Genomic DNA, 15,515 nt, shown 5'->3' with positions numbered 1-15,515 from the left:
GTTACTTAGTTTTATATTGTTAACCTATGGAGTTTTTATATTGTTAACCTATGGAGTTTTTATATTATTAACCTATGGAGTTTTTATATTGTTAACTTATGGAGATTTTATATTGATAACTTACAGAGTTTTTATATTGTTAACTTACAGAGTTTTTATATTGTTAACTTACAGAGTTTTTATATTGTTAACTTATGGAGTTTTTGTAACATTAACTGAGTGAGTGAGGGAGTTTTTATATTGTTAACTTAGGGAGTTTTTATATTGTTAACTTAGTTTTTATATTGTTAACTTATGGGGTTTTTATATTGTTAACTTATGGAGTTTTTATATTGTTAACCTATGGAGTTTTTATATTGTTAACCTATGGAGTTTTTATATTGTTAACCTATGGGGTTTTTATATTGTTAACCTATGGAGTTTTTATATTGTTAACTTAGTTTTTATATTGTTAACCTATGGAGTTTTTATATTGTTAACTTAGTTTTTATATTGTTAACCTATGGAGTTTTTATATTGTTAACCTATGGAGTTTTTATATTGTTAACTTAGTTTTTATATTGTTAACCTATGGAGTTTTTATATTGTTAACCTATGGAGTTTTTATATTATTAACCTATGGAGTTTTTATATTGTTAACTTATGGAGATTTTATATTGATAACTTACAGAGTTTTCATATTGTTAACTTAGAGAGTTTTTATATTGTTAACTTAGGGAGTTTTTATATTGTTAACTTATTTTTTATATTGTTAACTTAGGGAGTTTTTATATTGTTAACTTATGGAGTTTTTATATTGTTAACCTATGGAGTTTTTATATTGTTAACTTATGGAGTTTTTATATTGTTAACTTAGTTTTTATTTTGTTAGCTTAGGGAGTTTTTATATTGTTAACTTAGTTTTTATATTGTTAACTTAGTTTTTATTTTGTTAGCTTAGGGAGTTTTTATATTGTTAACTTAGTTTTTATTTTGTTAGCTTAGGGAGTTTTTATATTGTTAACTTAGTTTTTATATTGTTAACTTAGTTTTTATTTTGTTAGCTTAGGGAGTTTTTATATTGTTAACTTAGTTTTTTATATTGTTAACTTAGTTTTTATTTTGTTAGCTTAGGGAGTTTTTATATTGTTAACTTAGTTTTTATTTTGTTAGCTTAGGGAGTTTTTATATTGTTAACTTGAGAGTTTTATATTGTTAACTCGTGCCAGCACCATGCAATATTTTGCAGATGTTACTGCAGCTAAGAATAAGTTAGGAATAGATATCACATTTTTTGACGAAACTCCACCCAGTAAAGATGAAGTTAAAACACCTTCAGAGTTTGAAGAGGCAGTTTTACCTGGTGAGTTATCTCCTCTTATCCTTTAACTTTATAATTTAGAATTCTTCTCTTCTAGTGTAAAAGAGTTACTTCCCCTTTGCTATGTGATGAGAATGCCTTGGAATAAATAAAACATAGCCTTATACATAGCCTTGCACCAGGGGTTTCAACTTTCTTTTCCCCTTTCAGGATGTTTGATGGATTGCTTTACCCCTGTAAATTTTGTGATTTTCTCTTAGATTTTCCCTTCAATATTTTGGAGAAAATAGCTGAAATGACTGACATGAACTACTTCCAGCGCCTTATTACCCCTAGAAATTTGGAAATTATCCCCTATGGTTACTCCTGTATATGGGGCAATAAAAAGAGAAAGCTAATTATGCTGTTCTGACAAAATTTCCCTTATTGGACACTGAATTGGTATTGCCTGTCTTCATTAGACCAGAAATTTTGTGGGGTTAATTGGGCGCTTTGTAGTCTAGAATACAATTATGATTTAAGTAGTTCTATATAGTCCTGAGGCTATATTCTCAGATATTGAAAAAGAAGAGAAAATCATGAAAAAGTAAGGATTTATAGGCAGCATTAAGGAATGCAATCTATCAGGATCCTAAAGAGGGTAATAGTAAGAGAATGTTAAAACATAAAACTCATTTCATTTACAGTGGAATCAGCCCACAAGGTACCCAATATGGAGATGTACAGTAATCCTATGAGTGATCTAGACAGCCAAGAGGAACTGATACATGAGATGCAGGCGCTGCAGGATGGCATGGAAATAATAGATCAAGTACTAGAGCAACTGTAGCCATTTGATGATGGATTTTATAAATAAATCATGCCAGTTCCATTTTTATCACACAACAGTTCTGTTCTCAGGTTCATAACACAATATAATGGTCTACTTTACTGCATCAATTCACACATTTTTTTCAAAACAATTTCAAACTAGACTATTCTACAATGTGGAATGCTATGCATATTATTCAGGATATGCATTTTCAATCAATATCGACAATTTTTTTAAGATTTCTGAGAATCTAAGGCCAGCTATGTTGAATTTCTTTTGTTTGAACATAAATTGCATTGTTTTCCTTGAAAACTATGGTCTATTATCAGCAATTTGATGTAGTACAATACATGGATAACTTAACATGAAAGCCAAAAGAATCATAGAGGAAAGTAGGTGGAGCTTAATTATGCTACAACCAGTCATATTTTCATATGGCATTGGATAAAACGGTAACGTGATCAATGCCAAGCTGCCAATCATTTTATTGATGTTACAAGTCATACTTGTCTTACTCATTAACATATTTAAACAATCTCTTCCTGACTGATTCGTTTGCTTAAAGGGACAGGTGCTACATTTTGGGGGGTTGATTTTAATCTTGAATATATGTGAATAGTCTTCAGAAATCTCATAATTCCTTTGAAAATACTTCAAACCAGGAATTTTACTAACTATTTCTATATATGTCTTTTCAATATATCACAGAGTATCTTATCTTGACGAGTCGTAATTTTAACATTTAAAAGCGGATAATTCTGGAGACGCATGGACTTGAAGGCTCAAATTTCGACGGTGAGCTGTGAACACTAATACTGATTGGCTCAGCTAAAAAAATACCGTTTCTGAGACTAAAGTATGATTGGTCAAAATAATGGCGCATCCGTCCCTTTAAATGTGTACTCTTAAGAACCGTGTATATATATTACTTTAAAATATTGAATAAGCTTATACTTCGAATGTATTAACTGTCTCTCATTATGCTATGTTATATTTGTTAAACTTGAACTTCGTTACAATAATTACAGGGAACACTGGTTGTGTGTTAGTCCGAAATGTTAAGGGAATAGAGAGAGTGTATATTTCCCAAAATAACATTAATCCTTTATCTCAATCACTCTCAAGTCACCCCCATGTTCAGCCGATACCATCTACCCGTCCAAATTAACCCCTCACCTAGGTTTCGCTTGGTTTTCTCAACTCGGCACCCTCAACCTCTTTATGAGAGCTCATATTGTTATTTATATTCCTTCCAATGTTTATTTTTTTATTAATTTGTTACAATTTGTTATCAAAATAAAGCTATACAATTGTTGGGTTACAAATAACTTTTTTGTATTGAGAAGGGTAAAATCCTTAAGAGACATAGGTCTTGTCATATTAATATTCACATTAAAAGCAATTCGAACTGCCACGGATTCAATGGCGCGCCAAACTATCGAGGCTGAATTCAAAATGCGGCAACTCTGGAGGTGTCATAGTCGCAAGCCTCTCATGGAGCAAATATTTGACGAAAAACAACAAGTTTAAGTTCATGACTAATTTCTTAAAGAGCCACATTTGAAAAAATCCTCTCCCTGAAACACTTTGAAACTTATTTATTATTTGGTGTTCCTCATGAATTATCATGTATTCTTAATCATATAATTGTTCCTCCTGCAAGAGTTTTACAAATGTCCATGTAAGTACAGTCTGGATATACAAACAAAGACTTTTTGACCTTTCTTGATCGGTCACTCATTGTAATTCTGCTGGTATTCTCTTCTCATTTAGCTAATTATGAATTAATTATGGACATGTGAGACAAACTGGTATTTTTCCAAGTCATTAGAACACCCGTACTTTCTGTTCATTATATTAGCATTTTCATTTTCATAAATGAAAATAAGGGAAGTTCACTTTATTTTTCAGGTAGGATAAGTAATAGAAACTATACCGACTAATACACCTAAAAATAAAATGGACTACGCGTTAATGCTTTTTAACGGACCCGGATGATCGTAAATATATTTGCTGCCTATAAATAGAGACGACCTGCACGTGATTATGTTATGAATTGAACCTGGATCAACAAACATCTTTGCTGGACAAAATTTGACCCTCTGGATAATATTATTTCTCCCTCTGAACAATCCAGTCTGGCTACGGGCCTGATGTGGTCATCACTAAAATGGTAAGTACAGCCACTGATAAGCATAGTAACTGTAACAGGCAGAGTTTGCAAGGTAAAAACTTAAAATTTGGACCAGACCCACTTCAGGTGAGTGTGAATATTCAATCCAAATTTCTCTACATCTCGGATAGTTTTCGAGCAGCAGCCGGTCGAAGTTTTGGTAGTAACCCCAAACAGTGCAACTAGACTGCAAAGGCGGTCTGCCGACCCCTCGCTTAATTTTGATCCTAGAGGTTCGATTTTTTGCATCTCATGAAAGCTATTTCAGTCGCAAACAGAAATTCTGAATTTTTTAATAAATAAAAGACTCGCTTAAACTTCTATCAGCTGGTAAAGCCAATTAATAAATGACCAAATCAGTTTGTATTCAACAGCTAGTAAAGTCAATATTTAGATGACTTTAATTAGTCTTCTTGTTTTGATATTGACTAGAATATTGCACCAAAAGAAGTATTGATTTGAAGAAATAATATTTTGATGTTGTGCTGTAAGGCATGGAAATATTGAAATTCTTGCTATGATTTTTTGCTAATAAAAAAACAAGTCTAATTAAAATCAGATCAATTTTTCGTTCCGTTTTTATTAGCTTTTACTTTTAAAATAGCAACTGAAGTGGCTATTTTAGAAATAAAAGTTAATAAAAACGGAACGAAGGTTTGATCTTGTTTTAATTAGACTGAAAAAAACGGAACAAAAGTTTGGTGACTCAACTAAATGAGTGATGACCTGTGGACTAAAGTGGGTTTGAGTCCTCCCCCGGGATATTTTTTTTATATGCTTTCCTGCATTTTTTCTAGTGGTGGAGGACTGTCGACTTGGTTCAACCAGTCCCTGTTCTAATCAGACTGAAATCTGTCGATCCGGGTCTGTAGGGCTGCAACGTTTCACCGATGAATCGATGAACCGTAATTTACACAATTCTAATTTCAGTCAGACGTTTGTGAAATTCAACTCGAGCTTAGAGTTTGATGACTTCATGATACAAGCGTCATCAAACATCAAAGTTTTAGTGGAATTGTAGGGGACCACAGACGTCTGATGATTGAATATTGAAATGGTACAAATTGATGCTATCAGCGTCCCCGATACACATAAAACATTTAGAAAACTTCTTTATAATACCTTTAAATTCAAACATGCATCATTGGGTTGAATGATGATTTCTGATAAAGTGTTATTGGACTATCAAACATGTGTTTAATTTCTAAACTGTTATATGATTTCTGTGACTACCGGTATGTCGGTACCGGTATACAAATAGAAAACGTATTGAATATAGATGACTGAACTCGTAACCAAAGAAACCAAGAGCTGGAATCTAAAAAAGTCAATTGGTGAGGTTCACTCTGATTGTTGAGTTAAAAAACAAGTGAAAAATCCTAGTCGGAAGTAGGCATGATTTTCTAATATTTACTATCGTCACTATAGGCTCAATAAAAACAATTGCCAAGACAGTAGTACATAATGTACTTTAAAGGGGTATTCCGCTTTTTTGGAAAAAGTTTTCATTATCAAAAACGTAAATTATACCCAAGAATATTTCTAAAATATGCTATTTATATCTATGTATCTACTATTTAAAAAGGGGAGTACTAATTGTTAATTAGGAGACATATTTCTCTACAATTAGGCGTTTATTTTACTCAAAACCATACAGTGGTTTTCTAACAGCTTCCAAAAATCATAGCAAATTTAAACACCTTACGTAATGTTTTTTATTATTTTTGGCGTTTGAAAATTAACGGCTGGATGTTTAAAAAAATTCTTACTGTTTTAATTTTTACAAAGGGAAAGAACAGCCAGTCAGCAACTCTTATCTCCTCCCACCTTTAAAGGGATTGTAAAGAGGTTTTCTAAAAAGAATTATGAGTATCGTAGACACTGATAGCATCAAACTGCACCATTCCAATTTTCAATCAGACGTCTGTGGTTCCTGAAATTCCACTAAAATTAATTGTTCTTGACGTCCTTATCGCAAGATATGTTTGATCACATACAGATTCAGAGGTTACAATCAGTGCTTTTGTCACTTTGACATAGATCCGTTTGCTGTAACCCCCGAGCACTTCCACCCATGTTTTTATGTGCTTTTCTGTTGCAAATTTCTTATCGAAACAAACATTTTCTCAATAATCGATTCGCCAAACCGTCCATCAACATGACGTCTTTCTCGCAATTAAACTCGTAGCTAAATATTTTGTTTAAAATTCTTGTATTGATTAAGTGGAAAGTATGATTGGAATTGATTACAACTTTCCAAACATTCAGCCAAAAACCGTGGGAAAGAAAGAAATACTTTCTTCGTCTGAAAGACTTCTTTATGGAGATGACTTGCATCCTTCTTGTGTTTTGCAGTTTTATGCTAAGTAAGTATTTTTTCCGCATATGAGCATCGAATCCTTTATTGTGTAACCACTTGCGACCGTTCGTCTCTAAAATTCAATTCACCGTTTTTTCCTCCTTCAAAAACGTTCACCTTATTTGATGCCGTGAGCTCGAACTCCCTCCAAGGCCACATGTAACTACATTAAATGGAAAAAACACAGTAATTTCCACGTAAGAACCACACGTAGCCCCCTGTTAGCCATTTAGTCTTTTATCCATTCACCATGTATTATCGTTGTTTCAGTGAACTATCTCGTTGAGTCTGTAGACGACGTTCTGAAGGAGGCCTATCTTAATGGAAGATGTTATTGGATCACGAAGAGGAAGTACAGCAAGTACGATATTTCTGATAACGTGTGTCCAGATGGGAGGATTGCTTCAGACTTCAACCCCGAGCTTGTCAACTTTCTCGAAATCACCCTTGGTTCTAAAATTTCGTGAGTAAATTATCTTATCACCATTATCATCATCAGGTCATCAATGTTTTTGACATCATTATCGTCATCAACGTTTTTGACACCATCATCATATACGTTTTTGACACCATTATCGTCATCAATGTTCTTGACATCATCATCATCCACGTTCATCAAATTCATCTTTACGTTTAAAGAGAATTTAGACATCATCATCAGCGTCGTCGTCGCGTTACCGTTTTTAATTTCACCACCACTGTCATCATTACCGCCATCATCATCATCATCATCATCTAATGTTAAACCACAACCATTATTATATTTTAAGCAGAGAGTTGGAAGTTTTTGTTGATGTCAGGCATCGTGACGGAGCATGGAGAAACGCAGACGGCAGTGTGCTGAAGTGGAACGTGATGACCACTTCTGTTAATTACGAGAATAACTGGGATTCCAGTGGTGATAGTGATTTATGTAAAGGGGCCTACAACTTGGTATATGTTTATATGGATCATTCACAGTTACGATGGGGGGCTTCAAGGTGTAATGTATATGGTAAAGTTTTGTGTTCTGCTGAATTTTGTAAGTAGCCGACAGTACACGTAGTTTCTATTATATTTCAAAATACTTAGGTTTCGTGTTAAAATAGCCAGCCTAACACTTTGTCACTGGAGGAGTCGGAAACCATTTCCCTCTACCCATACCTTGTTAACGAATATAGCACCCTAAATCAGCACCCTGAGTAGGCCTACTAATGCTTACCCAATGGGGATACAGAATTGCCAACTTTGGACGATTTCAAAGAGTAACTTTACCTTATTGCACACTATATCGCGAGGAGATTACTAGAACGTAAAACATGTTGTTTTATCTTGGCTATTTTCATTTCGTGTAGGGGGAACCTGGAGTTCTTGGAACAGCTGGAGACCCCAAATTTGTCCAGAATCGGAGCAACAAAATAGGACCAGATTTAGTACTGGTAGACCAAAGTGTAACTCACCTGATAAAACTATTGTCTCTGAACAAATAGATTTGAGGACATGTAGACCGAGTAAGTACAATATACTCTGTGTATTCTAACAATCTGCGTAATCCGACATCTTTTTTCTGGTCGCGAACGATATCTGATATCCTTCTTATGTCCGTTTAAAAAAACTGAGTATTCCGACATTTTGTTTATTACGAATTACGACACTAAGTTAGAACGAAACAACTGCCTCTGTTCCAGTCTCTGATAGCTATTTGGGCAGATGTCAGCTGGTGTAGAGTCAGAAGAAAAAAGGAGATTTTCCACACCTCCATGCGTTTTCTGTAGCATAATATTGAATTACATTTAAGAGATTGTAAATTATTTGTAATGGGTGGTTATGTCCGCTCGCCAGACTATTATAGTTTTGCGGGTGAGTAGGTCTGCGTCGGCGGGGATGGACGTAAGGATTTGTGGCAGCCAAGTTTTATTGCAAGCATAATATTGTGTGTTTCAGAGCGATTAGACATCCTGGTCGGCACCATTGGTCAGCGGCTACAGACTCACACATATGACAGGCTTATCAATGTGGATACAATGGCGACATGTGCCATGAATTGCAGGAGACAGAAAGGGCCGTGTCTGTCGGTTAACTACAACAGAGAAACTCACGTCTGCGAATTGAATGACGTCACCATGGTTTTAAACCAGAATGACGTTGTTGCAGAAGAGCATTGGGTGAACTTTGCGTTCATGGCGGACGAAACAGATGACGGAAACTAGCAAAGACTGAATATTTGAGGATCCTGTTAACAAAATTTTGAAAAGGACTTGATTTTCATTTTTAAAGGGATAGGTGTGGCATTTTGATGGTTTGATTATTTTCATTCTCAAAGGGACGAATGCGGCATTTTGGAAGGTTTATTTTAGTTTTGAATATATTATGTAAATAGTCTTCAAAAGTACTAGAAATGTACGAAAATAGCACAATTCCTTTAAAAATAATTCAAACTAGGAATTTTATTCCTATAAATATCTTTTCTATATATCACAGAGTAGGCCTATATTAAATTGACGAGTCGTCATTTTAACATTCAAACGCAGATAGTTCTGGATACACGGAGATTTTAAGGCTCAAATTTCGACGGTGAGCTGTGGACTGTGATTGGCATAGCTAAAAGAAATTCCCGTTTCTGAGACTTAAGTATGGTTGGTCAAGAAAATGCCACACCTGTCCGTTTAATTTACTTTATGTAATCATGGAAGCTCGTAAGTCCAATAAAAATTGAAATAAACTTTCGCTTTCGTTTTTTATTACCTTTTATTTTGTATATAGCCTCTTCAGTTAGGTGTATTCTGAGACAAATATTGAAACACTAAATGCCCCACTAAACGCGTCCCGAAATCCCATCGTTGTGGAGGGCGGGAGTTTGATTGGCTGGCGGTGTTCAGTGGCTATATTAAAAATGAAAGCAAAAAAAAAAAAAAAACGGAACGATAGTTTGGATAACAAACTGTAAATCTAATTAATTTTGTGTACACACACATTTGAATTTCGTTGAACATTGAAATTATAAAACAAGACATTTTTACTAGCGGTTGGGGCGATGGAGCGGTATAGATTTAAACCCCACCATGCTGGTAGTGTCATTTACAACTTCTGGATAGGACTTAGAGGGAGGAATATATCCAGATTGGTAAACGGCAAATGAATGAATATGGGCTTTTCAGGATTTTGGAGGATGTTCGAATACATACGTGGGAATTTTGGATATGCACAGGTGGGTTGTAAATCCCAACTGCTAATAAAAATTTGGGCTAAAATTAATATAGTTTATTTTAAGGATCGCAGATTTCATACTAATAAACGAAAATTTTCACTTCGGCCGATTTTTGGTGACATCAAGATATGGAATCACAGATTTTTTAAAAATAAAACGAAACACATAAATGGGGCAGGGAGGTTGGGATTTAAAACATTTACATTCACTAGTCCATATTTACTTTAAATTCAGTGAAAAAATAAAATTAGATTCAGAAATTTTTGGATTATCATGATATACAGTCATTGTTCTTTCCAAAAGATCCATGGCAGCTGTACACACGGTTTCCCCGGCGTCTGTGGGTCGGGGAGTCCGATAGATTGGATACTGTTCATTTTTGGTGTCGCCCAATATAGCCAGTGCGTCTTGAAGTTTACAGATTGGTCCAAATTCCGTTGCCCTTTTAGTCCGATTCTCTGAACTACGGAGAAAATCATCTTCTTTTACGTCTAAATATTGGTATTTGTTACACCGGAAGTGGGAATTCGGGCAATCAATAGTACCTTCTCGAATTTCGTGAATGTAAACGCGAGTTCGCTGTTTCCCTGGTCCAATTTCTAAAAAATACATCGACTTCGGATCTTTTATGGACGCAACGTTTGCACAAAAAGCGTAGGCACAGCCGTAGCCTTCATTAAGAGCTAGACGCTTACCGTCTATTATATCAGACATGCGCATTAGAGATCTGTTAAGGAAATATCTCGGTGGCGCTCCAAGAGTGACGTCATCAGGATACTGACCGTTTATAGTGACGACCGTGCCGTGGCCATTCACATTGTAGCTATTTCCTGGCAAAATACCCGGATAACAGAAGGATAAAAAGCGCTCTTTGCCGTCTACGTCATCAATTTCGGCGTTCACCATGTAGCCAAATGGTTTGACCAAGGGATCACAGTCTTCGTTGTGAACTAGGAGTTTTACATCCGGGCTATTCACAAAAATGGTACTACACCCTTGATCTTCTGTTCGAAGATACAAAATATTTTTGATCTCGGCTGACATGTTCAAAAGAAAAAGATTTTCAAAAACCATTCCACTTCCGTCCGACATGCCTTTGACTTCCGTTACAAACTGAGGATAGCAATCCGTTGTTACTTTCAAAAAAGCTTCGTAATATTCTCTTCCTTTACGACTATCATAAAACGGCATGATTTTCGTCTGAACATTTTTAGAGTTTTGAAAAAACATGTGAATATTCTGGGAAAAATTCGCTCCTATATTGTATCCAACGTCGTAATGGTTGCCCTTGGTGTGAAGTACTGGCAAACTGGGGTATTTTCTATACGCCATTTTATGGGTACGGAATTCTGGTTCTTTAAGATCTAACTAAAAGACTTTTTGTAGCTTAGTGCCCTTAAATAGACTATCCGTAATCACAATTTTATATTCACGTGCGATGTCAAATTGAAACCCCGATCACAGATGGTACGTAGATAGAAAACTAGGTAGTTGTTGGTAGTCGTAATAGTTGGTAGTTTGATTCCCGAAATTTAATCGTAAACACATTCGTATCCGTTATTAATCGGCAATCGGACATCGAATGGACATCTGATTATCCTAGTACCTTCCTCTGGCGAGTTCGTATCCTATATATACTGTGTTAATAAAAGCTTGTTAATAGAAAATCGGTAACTTGGTATTTGCGTATATCTATGAATCTTATATGTCAATAGATCTTACACTGTAATATTACGAGTCGGCCTATATCTATTCTCGTCTATGCACCACTTTTAAAGGGAGTGTAAAGAGGTTTCTAAAATTTATATCTGTATCAGGGACACTGATAGCATCAATTTGCACTATTCCAATTTCCAATCAGACGTCTGTGGTTCCTGCAATTTCATTAAAACGTGTTTGATGACGTCACTAATCGCCAAGGGCCTAATGTGATAAAGCGTATTTTGTGATTAGTGACGTCATGAAACGCTTAGTCTTAGTGGAATTACAGGAACCACACAATTGTGACTGAAAATAGGAATGGTGCAAATTGATGCTATTAGAAAAACTCGCTACAATCCCTTTAATGTTATCTTATCGGATATAAAATATTGTACGTGAAGATAAGACAGGTATTTGAATCTCGGCCAAAACGAATGCTATTTATAGTTAACTATACTTAATCTAGGATCAAGGATGTTCATTCTTGACTTAAGTGAAGACGTTGGTTCTAAAAATGTAATGACACAAAAAAGGGAGAATATATACCTGTTAATAAATAAATGCAAATCTGGATTTCGTGTCGGATATTCTGCGGGTGATTCCACTTACCATTACATGATCTGACGAAATTGTTATGCATCTAGTGTTTTTTTATTATTTGGCACAGAATTTCCTCAGGACCTAGCATGGTATATTTCAGGAAAGGTCGCTATTCGGGCAAAAAAAAAAAAATATCCGCCATTTTTTTCAAGATGGCTGCCAAGTTCAAGGTGAAATAAACTGTTTTCCGCCTAGAATGTCAAGGAAACGGTACATTTGAATGATATAAATATGATCCTTTATTCTACAATGAACAATAATTCTTGATGAAAATATTAAAATTTTGACAATAAGAATAACAACTTTGCAAATTTATATATAAGCACTAATAAACAATAACTAAGGGACATTATTAATTTTTAGGAACTTGCGTGAGAAATAACGATAAATGAACGACAAAGATATACTGTAGGCTATACACACAAACTGCAGAAACTCGTTATGGAGAACTCCTTGTTAAATCAGTGGCGGAGTCATGTTTACTTACGAAAAATCTGAGATTGCCTGAATTTCTAACCTAGTTATGAGATTTTTGACCCCTCCTTATTGTACTGGCGGTTGTCGCGCTGGAAACAGACCATGCCTACTCTTTTCGAAACACCTTAGATTGAGGCCAGCCCTGCGTGTCATTCTTACATGGAATGTAGAAACAGACACGAACACGGTTAAGAGACATTTTGATATCATTACGCCCGACAAAGGGATGTGGAACGTATATTGGCGTCGTCCATGTCCGTCGGTCCGTCCACAATTGCTCGTAAAACACCCGTTTGTATATCTGATTCTGGTAACTAACTAATTTGGTACAGAATTTAAATCTAGAAGCGAAGTCTTTGAGAATAAATTTTCATAGCCAATAATTTGTTCGACAGTTGTTCATATCCAACAATATGAAGAATACGTATTAATTCATCGATGGTTGCTAAGGGTCCCTTAAACTCCCGCCAAAACAACATTGCGGCGTAGATTCGTTCCGGAAGTCGATCTTTCCCGCTGTAAATTTGCTCAATTTCAATCATCTTTTCGTCAGGGAAACGAAACTTCTTCATCAGATACCGTAACTCGTTTTTATTCATGGCATCTTTCATCTCAACGAACATTTTACACAGTAACAATTCTGTAAAATTAAACAAAAAGGGTGAATAAGATAGGCCTAAGCCAGGCTAATAAACTGATGTCTTAGGCCTGTGGCCAGACTTTATTGTTCGAAGGGCAAGTAATATATCGGGAGGGGCAATGGCGCATGGTGTTTAGTTGTAGTAAAGGATTTATGGCTGGTTGTAAGAATTTTTTCGGAGGGGGGGGTGTCAATTTTTTTGCCTCCTTACTAGGCTCCTTCTAGGCTTTAGAAAATACGACAAAAAAAAGTCGACTGTCATTAGACATATGCCAACAAAACTTGTTCCGGCTTCATGTCGTTTTGCTTACTGAACGCAGAGCCGCTCATCCACTATAAGTTTCAAAGAAAAATATAAAAAGAACCTATCATACCTTCACGTTCAAAAGCTCGTCTTATAAACCTTCCAATTGGTTGAACAACACCACTAACACAAATTTCCATTGGTGGGGTTTTTAGCGGGTTATTGTGCAGACGTAAATCCTTCAGTCCAGTCATGTGATCGAAATTTGGCGGGAGAACAGAAAGCCGGTTGTCGTTAAGGTGGAGCGTTTCTATGGTTTTCATTTCACAGAGATTATTCGGAATCTCGTAGAGTTCGTTATGATCGAGGATCAAGGTCTTCAAATTCAGCATTCCGTTGATGGTTTTAGGCAAAAGTCTTAATCCATTATTGGAGAGAATCAGATGAGAAAGGCTCGAGAATTCCACTTCGTCTGGTATCGAAGGAACCTTGTTACCTTCTGATTGATCAAAACTCAGTTTTTCCAAATTAGGAATTGCGAATGCAGATTTGGGGAACTGGAAGAATCGATTTTGGGAAAGGTTAAGTTCCTTCAATGATGCAAACTGAGAAATTTCCTCCGGAATCTCCTCGATGACGTTTTCAGACAAATCCATAAAATCCAGATTCACCAAGCTGCACATTTCCGGCGGAAGTTCACCGATGTTATTTTTGCGCAAATTTAAATGAACGAGGTTTTCAATTTCTGCGATTTCTGTGGGTATTTTCGATAACTTATTATTACCGAAATTCAAAATTTCTAAAGAAGGCAGTTTACACAAAGATGGTGGAAATTCTTCGAAATTGTTCATGGCAACATTAAGATGTTGCAATTTTTGAAGATTTGAAAATTCGATTGGGAAAACTTGGAGTTGATTGCCTTCAAGTGAGAGTTCTTCCAAAGACTGTAGAGATCCAATGGGAGCAGGTAGATATCCGTAGTTGTTTTCGTTTAGCGTAAGAGTGTGGAGTTTCTGGAGGTTTCCAAATTCCACGGGTAATGTGGACAGCCGATTTTTTCCAAGACTTAAAATTTCCAGATTAGAACACCAGCATATGCCATCCCCAATTTCCTCCAAATAGTTAGATCCAAAATATAATTCGCGTAGTTCGTAAAATTCGGCAATGTCAGCTGGTATAGCTGTTAAGTGGTTATTTTCTATCCCCAAAACCTCGAGCTCTCTAAGCTGGCACAATTCTGCCGGAAGATCTGTTAATTTGTTGTTATTCAAACTCAGGACTTTCAGTTTCTGCAGTTTATTAACCTCTGGTTGAAGTTCCCGCACGTTGTTTCCGGAAAATGCGAGCTCTTTTAACTCCTCCAGCCAAAATATTTGAACCGGGATGAATTCAAACTCATTATCGTCCAAAAGAAGCTGCTCCAGGTTGGTAAGATTTTCAATATCCCTTGGTAAATTGGTTAGATGATTTCCGGATAATCCGAGCCGTTTCATGTCTTCCAGTTTGCAGATAACCGGATTCAAGGACGTCATTTCGTTCCGCTCCAAGCCCAGGATCTGAAGATTCGTCAATCCACTGAAAGAATTTGGAACGGTTGTCAATCGGTTTTCGTTAAATCCCAAAACCCGAAGTTTTAGCATGTGACCGACAGTTGCAGGGATTTCTGGTATTTTGTTACTGTTTATCAGCAACTGCGTCAAGGATTTCAGATTGGAAACTTCTTTGGGTAGTATTTCAATATCATTGTTGGATAAGTCCAAAATTTGTAACTGGGACAATTCAAAGATTGATGCCCCCACATGCGTGAGTTTGTTGTTGGAAAGAACCAATGCCTCGAGGTTTACCAAATTCCCGATTGCTTCTGGAAGGTCACTGAGTTCATTGTGGGATAAAAACAGACACGTGAATTTCGGGGCATCGAAAACTCGCTCTGGGATCTGTAGCAAGTCACAATCGGTCAGATCTAGAATGACCTTATGACCTTGAGAATACATCATATCCTCGAGATATAGTTCCTCTGGTG

General features: G+C 35.9%; 4 protein-coding genes across 4 annotated transcripts in view; 2 read left to right on the top strand and 2 right to left on the bottom strand.

Moving 5' to 3' along the window:
- Window positions 1–3,436, top strand: part of LOTGIDRAFT_238097 (hypothetical protein) — a gene marked incomplete at its 5' end in the record, with an annotated part of 9,909 nt that extends 6,473 nt beyond the window's left edge. The window contains 2 exons of the mRNA XM_009049160.1: window positions 1,229–1,342; window positions 1,987–3,436. Of these exons, the coding sequence (XP_009047408.1) occupies window positions 1,229–1,342; window positions 1,987–2,129 (257 nt within the window). The 3' untranslated portion in view covers window positions 2,130–3,436. The remainder of the gene's footprint in view (window positions 1–1,228; window positions 1,343–1,986) is intronic.
- Window positions 3,437–4,281: 845 nt separating this feature from the next.
- Window positions 4,282–8,832, top strand: LOTGIDRAFT_172293 (hypothetical protein; the record flags this gene model as incomplete). Its single annotated transcript, XM_009049159.1, has 5 exons — window positions 4,282–4,284; window positions 6,553–6,650; window positions 7,414–7,664; window positions 7,978–8,133; window positions 8,567–8,832. 5 exons carry the CDS (start codon window positions 4,282–4,284, stop codon window positions 8,830–8,832), a joined length of 774 nt encoding a protein of 257 aa, XP_009047407.1.
- A 1,217-nt stretch (window positions 8,833–10,049) lies between these two features.
- LOTGIDRAFT_138839 (hypothetical protein) lies at window positions 10,050–11,162 on the bottom strand (the record flags this gene model as incomplete). Its single annotated transcript, XM_009049158.1, has 1 exon — window positions 10,050–11,162. The coding sequence occupies one exon, from the start codon at window positions 11,160–11,162 to the stop codon at window positions 10,050–10,052; it is 1,113 nt and encodes a 370-aa protein (XP_009047406.1).
- Window positions 11,163–12,955: 1,793 nt separating this feature from the next.
- LOTGIDRAFT_82271 (hypothetical protein) lies at window positions 12,956–15,390 on the bottom strand (the record flags this gene model as incomplete). Its single annotated transcript, XM_009049157.1, has 2 exons — window positions 12,956–13,248; window positions 13,623–15,390. Coding segments are annotated over 2 exons (2,061 nt in total), but the record flags the coding sequence as incomplete, so codon positions are not given.
- Between the last annotated feature and the right edge of the window lie 125 nt (window positions 15,391–15,515).

The sequence above is a fragment of the Lottia gigantea genome, assembly GCF_000327385.1.
Source record: "Lottia gigantea unplaced genomic scaffold LOTGIsca_130, whole genome shotgun sequence".
Taxonomy (NCBI): domain Eukaryota; kingdom Metazoa; phylum Mollusca; class Gastropoda; family Lottiidae; genus Lottia; species Lottia gigantea.
Note: the sequence above shows the minus strand (reverse complement) of the source record. Positions and strands in the feature narration are given on the sequence as shown.